At 35.1% G+C, this 7,261-nt stretch overlaps 1 protein-coding gene across 1 annotated transcript; it reads left to right on the top strand.

Annotated features, from left to right (window-relative positions):
• Nucleotides 1-721: 721 nt before the first annotated feature.
• Nucleotides 722-1,369, top strand: LOC133030088 (zinc finger BED domain-containing protein RICESLEEPER 2-like). Its single transcript, XM_061102300.1, has 2 exons — nucleotides 722-999; nucleotides 1,096-1,369. Exons 1-2 carry the CDS (start codon nucleotides 722-724, stop codon nucleotides 1,367-1,369), a joined length of 552 nt encoding a protein of 183 aa, XP_060958283.1.
• Nucleotides 1,370-7,261: the final 5,892 nt, after the last annotated feature.

The following is a 7,261-nucleotide window of genomic DNA, read 5'->3' as shown; positions in this document are numbered from 1 at the left end:
CTTGACCCCGTATAAATGATATTTCAGCTTATGTGAAATGAGTACTCCACCATTTATGTTCTTTTGGTCAAGCTCGAAGGAGATCACCATTTGCTTACTGTTCGCCAGATAGAAGCTATAGATTCCATGTTTATGATAGCGCTCCCACTCAATTGCACTACCGTGTTCCCAAAATGTACATATCACCCTGACCTAAAAGTAGGCTTAACTAACAAATCAAAGAACACGAATAGCCTTTCAAGATTGAGCCTAATCATAACAGGATTAAGATCATTTGATCTAGGATCAACTAGGCGATATTGACTTGAATAGATATTACGGTAAGTTTAATAAATCTAAGTCAAAGTTCAATATTGGTCCCTTCCGATGCATACTCCATGCATCCAAACTGAGCTTTACTTTAACCAATGCTCTGGAAAGAACATAGCACTTCTCCAAATGCAAGTAAACTCTGTTGTAGATTATCATATCAGTAAAACCCTATGTCTGATAAATCTAGGAAACTTTATTCACATAGTCATGTTTACTTTCCAATGTGTTGACGGCACAATAAACAGGATCAAGTATGTGAAAAGGGTTTCAGATGAATTTATACATTTTGTACATATAATCATGAAATAAATCATGTGAACCATGCAACATTAAATGTTATTTCTGATCTATATTAATAAGTAAATCTGATTATATCGAAATGAATTTATTTAGGGCATAAAACCCAACAATGTGGACTGCAAATCATCAGAAGATGGGATATATGGCTGTAACAGCTCAGTTTATTGATGATTCGTGGAACTTACACAGTCAAATATTAAGTTTTAAGTATGTTCCGTGTCCTCACGATGCTCCAGCACTACTTGAGGCCCAAAGATCTTGTCTTAATGATTGGAAAATAGAAGACAAGATCAGTACAGTGACTCTCGATAATTGTACTGCCAATGATGCCATGATTGATCTTTTGAAAGGACAATTTGAGCCTGACAGTTTTATTTTGAAGGGAAAGTTGCTACATGTGCGTTGTTGTGCACATATTTTAAATCTAATTGTCAAAGAAGGTTTATCTGTCATTGGTGATAGTATTGACAAAATTTGAAACAGTGTTGCTTATTGGTCTGGCACACCAAAAAGACATGAAAAATTTGAAGACACTGCTCGTCAACTTGGAGTACCATACACCAAAAAAATATCACTTGATTGTGTAACGAGGTGGAATTCAACTTTTCTGATGCTTAGCACAGCTTTATCGTACAAGACAGTATTTGAACGTGCAAGGCTGCGGGAGTTGCGTTTGAGCTGTGCCCCTTCGGAAATTGATTGGCAAAATGCTCAGCACTTGTGTGATAAGTTAGAGTTGTTTCATGAAGTAACATAATTAATTTCTGGAACAAAGTATCCTACCGCCAATATTTTTTTTCCAAAAATATGTGAAATTAAGACAAACACTGAACCATGGATGTTATCAGAGGTACCTTTTATTAAGGACATGGCAACTCAAATGATGTCTAAGTTCCAGAAATATTGGCGAGAGATTCACGGGCTTATGTGTGTGGCGGTTGTTTTAGACCCGAGGTACAAGTTCATGTTGCTCGAATATTATTTCCCTGTTATTTATGGAGATGAGAAATATGTAACTGAAATTGCGAAGGTTCGTGAGCTTTGTTGCGAGCTACTAAAGGAGTACGGGTCTAAGTTTCCTCATTTGAGAGAAAGAAGGGTTCAAGAAGAAAATGTATCAACATCGTCTTCAACACACCGATTGGATGCCCTTTCTAACTTTGACAGATATCTTAGAGCTTCCTATCGAGTAGAGAATATTAAGTCTGAACTGGACTTATATTTAGAGAACTTGATACCTAAGACTGAAGAGTCATTTGATATATGCAACTATTGGAAGGTGACGGGCCTCAAATACCCTTTGTTGAGTATGATTGCCAAGGATGTATTTGCTGTGCCTGTTAGTACTGTTGCTTCGGAATCTACATTCAGCACTGGTGGTAGGCACGTGAGTTCACATCGATCGAGACTTCATCCTTGTACATTAGAAGCATTAGTATGTACACAAAATTGGTTGAAGACTGACATAAAAGGTAGATATTATTTAACAATTGTAAATATATATTTATATACATTTTTTCATTTCTTAATTAGAATTAATATTTATTTTGTTTCTTTTAACAGCAATAGTGAATGATGAAGATAATGATGTTGCTCCAACAATGGTAATTAGTTAAGTTTTTGTAATTTATCAAATAAATTATTTATTTTTATTATTAATATTTTTTTCTGTTTTTATCTTTTTGCAGGAGCCTTACGTAGTTGATCTTGATGATTAAAAAGTACATTCTTCTTTTTAGTATATGAGTGAGGACATGGATGAGAACAAATTGTAGTGTTTAGGACTTATGGTTGCTAGTTATTATATTTGAGTTTATGGTTGGTAGTTATTATTGATGTATTAAATATTGTTAGGAACAAAAGTACAATCTCAAACTTTTCTCTATTATGCACAATTTAATCACTCATTTATTCATTATAACAAAAATTCAATTATTCATTGAAAACCTTAGTTTCCAACCTTATCTATTATTAAAGTAAAATTGAAAGAAAAAAATTACCATCACACCCTTATAATTCTCTTCATTAAAAATAAATTGACTTACATAATTATTACAATATTGATTTTAAAACGTAATCAAACAACATAATATTTCTCCCATTACCCATGACTCAAAACAAGACAAAACCATAGAAAAAAAAAACCCTTTTAATAAGGCATGTCATATTGTAATAGTATAATAGTTATAACTAATCACCTCCTAATAATAAAAATAATTTTTAGAAAGAAAATAAAAAGAAAAGAGGGCAAATAATAATAATAATCAATGGTGGGTTTTTATGCATTATCTATTTTCTCATCAAATTTTCTCTCTCTCTAAAATAACATAATAAATAAAAAAGGTGTCTATAATGAATTTTCTCAACCACCACCAAAATTAAATACCATTCACTTTACCAAATGAAACAAAACAAAGTAATAAGTATTCTAACTAAAAAAAAAAAAAAACGCGTCGGGCCTAACCCGGCCCGATTATCTCGGGTCGGGATTGGCCCGCTAGGCCAAAAGAAGGAGTCGGGTCGGGCCGGGCCAAAGTGATGTCGGGTCGGGCCCGGCCCATCCAAATCACAAACAAATCATTTTGTCTGAATTTCTTGCAAGTAAATCAATTTACCATGGCTCTGGTGCCAGTCATTGGAATTATTTTACCAGGATCTTCGATCAACTCACAAGTATGTTGATTTAACAACCTAAATATGAACTTCTAAAACGATAATAAATTAAACACATAAAAAGTATGAGAAACCTTACATTGGGTGCAGCGGAATAATATGTCTCCTCCGACTCAAATCTCTAACCCTTGATTCCTTTATGTCGCAGAGTATAATCAAGATCTGAGCCCGAATGTCCTTCTTTGTTGACTTTGAATTCTACACAGCCTTCTTCACTATGATTGAGATATTACTTGATGTGTGTGGGAACTACTCTATCACTGAGAGGGATTTCAAAAAATAGAGAAGGAAGAGAGAGAGAGTGGCGGCTTCAAGAGTGTTTTTGAGTGAAAGAAAATAATGTTGTAAAGTGTGATGGGCCTCACTTGGATTTTGCAGTTTCCACAATTTTATTTTTATTTTTCCAAAAATACCAATTTTCTAATTCTAACCATTTAAATGCCAAAACTAATTATTTAACAACTAAAATAGATTATTAAATAATATTGTCATTTAATATAATTATTAATTAGACATATAGAGTCTCTTAATTAATAAATAAACCTAGAATCTCTTTTCTTTACAATTTCACCCCTGCTTAGTGAAAATTCACAAATTAGACATAGTCTAACTTTAGAATTATAATTGATTAATCATAAATCAATTATTGAGTCTTACAAGCAGTATGGTCTCAACTAGAATGGGGACCATGGATATATATTACTGAGCTTCCAATAAGCCGAACCGAATTTACCAAGTAAATTCCCTAACTTATTAATTCCTTGTTGAATCCACTCTTAGAACTTGGAATTGCACTCTCAGACTTATATAGAGAATTCTATATGTTCCACGATATAGATATGCTATCTCATTTAACCATTGTTATAATCTTAATGTGATCAAAGATCCTCTATATAGATGATTTACATCGAGATGGGATAAATTTACCGTTTTCACCCCTCAATGTATTTGGCCCCTTAAAACACTTAGCTACCTGTAAATGATGTTTTAGTGATCTAAGATATAGTCACTGAAACAAGAGCTCATCCATTTACTTCTATTTAGCTAAGCTCGAAGGGAATCATCACTTGACTTCTATACACCAGTAGAAGCTATAGATTCCATATTTATGTTCAGCGCTCCCACTCAATCATACTATCATGTTCCCAAAATAGACGTATCCCCCTGACCCAAAAGTAGGCTTAACTAATAAATCAAAGAACATGAATAGCACTCCTGAGATTGAGCCTAAGCATATCAGGATTTAGATTCTTTTAATCTAAGATCAACTACTGATATTGACTTGGAAAGATACAACGGTAAGTTTATAATATCTTGACCAAGTTCAATATCGGTCCAGTCCAATGTATACTCCATACATTCGAAACTAGTATACTTTACCAATGTCCTGGAAAGAACATAACATTTACTCCAAGTGTAATTATACTTCATCTGTGATTATGATCACATTAGTGTAAATCCAAAACACTGATGAACAGGGACTTAGTCTTTTGACTCATATAATCACAATCACATTCCACTGTGTTGACAATACTGTAATTGTGAATAAATATATATTTTGGACTAGACTGATTTTGTGCATATATTAAATATATATATGAAACCATAAGCATGTAAAATACATGTAAATATAAATCACTTCAAATCTCTTAAATTGATAACTAATCAGATTGTAATGGGTTTTATTTAGGGCACAAAACCCAACACTGGGCGCATGGCTCTCGGTCCTTGCAGTCGGAATCTGAGTCATTCCTTTTTTGCCTCCGGGAGACCCGAGCAATGTCTTTGCGCAGTGTTGCCAACTCTGCTAAAATTCCTTCATTCAGTGTCCCCCCGGAGACCGCTGGTATCTGTTTCTTCTTGTCCAGGTGATCCCGTAGATCGCCGTGCTTTTCGTTTATTTTCTGTCTTAAGTCAACGGGAGGATATCTCCGGTTTCCCCTTCCTCTTTCCCCGGGTTCTTGGTGCACGGACACGCTCTTTCAGTCCTCTCGATCCTGAAGGCCAAGAATCCCTATTGGGAGCTTGCCCCTCTGCGGACCTTTCCCTTTCGGGAAATCAGAGCGAACCTTTCGCGGATCCTGCACCTTTTTCTTTCTCCCTGGGATGGAAGTGGGATTTCTCCTCTAGTTTTCTTTAGAGGGATACCGTATAGGACTTGGTCCCGTGGTCTTGGGTTTCTGAGTGCTCGGTGAGGACTCTTCCGACATTTTCTCGAGTCCTGCTTGAATGGCCTTAGGGTGTATATGAATCACTGATGTCTCCATGGCTTTTTGCATGGCGACCATCACCTCTTGCATCTTTCTATTTTGTTCTTTTTGGGCCGCGATCTCAGCTTCATGATCAGCAGCCTTTTACCTTAAGAGTAGCAACTCTGTGTAACTGCCTTCGTCGTAGGCATCATATGTTGGAAGTTATTTTACCAGGATCTTAGATCTATTGCAAGTATGTTGATTTAACAACCTAATATTGAACTTCTAAAACGATATGAAATTAAACACATAAGAGTATCAGAAATCTTACAGTGATTGTAGCGGAATATATATGTCTCCTCCCACTCAGATCTCTAACCCTTGATTCCTTTCTGTAGCAGAGTATAATCAAGATCTGAGCCCGAAACTCCTTCTTTGTTGTCTCTGAAATCTACACAGCCTTCCTCACTATGATTGAGGTATTACTTGATGTGTGTGGGCACTACTCTAGCACTCATACATTTCGAAACAGTGAAGGTATAGAGAGAGAGAGGGTGGCGGCTCAGAGAGAATTTTCTGAGAGAAAATTCTTTCAGAATAATGCTGTGAAAAGCTTGTACAGTTATGTTAAACTCTGAAGCCTTTGCCTTCTATTTATAGAAGACCACCAAGGGCTATGATTGACATTTTGAACTAAGAAAATCAAGGGGAAAAGGAAGGTAAAGGGGCTGGCCTAGGCAATGTGGAAACAAGGCTTGCCTCTTTTCCAACTTTCCTTTTCCTACACTTGATAGTTTCCCTTTTTGTGAAATGTTGCCAATTCCATTGTTCAACCATATTAATGATAAATCTAATTACTTAATAATTAAAAATAATTATCAAATAATATATTCTCATTTATTTTATTAATAATGAAACTAATTAAAGTTTCCTAATTAATAAATATGCCCTTCAAAATCTCTATTTACTGTTTTGCCCTTAATGAGTGCTAAATTCTCAAACTGACAAGTCTATCTTGAGAATTTGTAATTGATTAATTAAAATCAATTAAATGAGTCCTACAAGTAATATCATCTCAACTAGTGAGGGGACCATGGGTCTATATATCCGAGCTTCCAATAAGCAGATCTTGAATTTACCACTTAAATTCACTGACTTATTAATTCTTCGTTGAATCCACACATAGAACTCAGAATTGCACTCTCAGTATATAGAATGCTCTATATGTTCCACCATATAGACACATTATTAGTTATCCATTGTTATAATCCTAATGTGATCAATGATCCTCTATATGGATGATCTACACTGTAAAGGGACTTAGATTACCGTAACACCCTACAATGTATTTTATCCTTAAAACACTTAACCCTGTATAAATGATATTTCAACTAAGTGAAATGAGTACTCAATCATTTATCTCGTTTGGTTAAGCTCGAAGGAAATCACCCTTTGCTTACTATTCGCCAGATAGAAGCTATAGACTCCATATTTATGTTAGCGCTCCCACTCAATCGCACTACCGTGTTCCCAAAATGTATGTATTGCCCAGACTAAAGTTTTAGGCTTAACTAACAAATCAAAGAACACGAATAACACTCTTGAAATTAAGCCTAACCATATCAGGATTTAGATCATGTGATCTAGGATCAACTTCTGATATTGAATTGAATAGATGTTTACGGTAAGTTTCAAAATCTAATTCAAAGTTCAATATCGGTCCATTCCAATGCATACTCCATGGATCCAACCTGAGCTTTACTTTAACCTATGTTCTGGAAAGA

This window comes from Cannabis sativa, chromosome 8 (assembly GCF_029168945.1).
Source record: "Cannabis sativa cultivar Pink pepper isolate KNU-18-1 chromosome 8, ASM2916894v1, whole genome shotgun sequence".
NCBI classification, from domain to species: Eukaryota; Viridiplantae; Streptophyta; class Magnoliopsida; order Rosales; family Cannabaceae; genus Cannabis; species Cannabis sativa.
This window is presented reverse-complemented; position numbering and strand designations above follow the sequence as displayed.

Excerpts from the sequence above, each read along its gene's own strand:
- LOC133030088 (XM_061102300.1), top strand. The coding sequence starts at position 722 with ATGTGGACTGCAAATCATCAGAAGATGGGATATATGGCTGTAACAGCT. Across the intron at positions 1,000-1,095 it reads AGTTTTATTTTGAAGGGAAA|TGTTGCTTATTGGTCTGGCA; the intron begins GTTGCTACATGT and ends AATTTGAAACAG.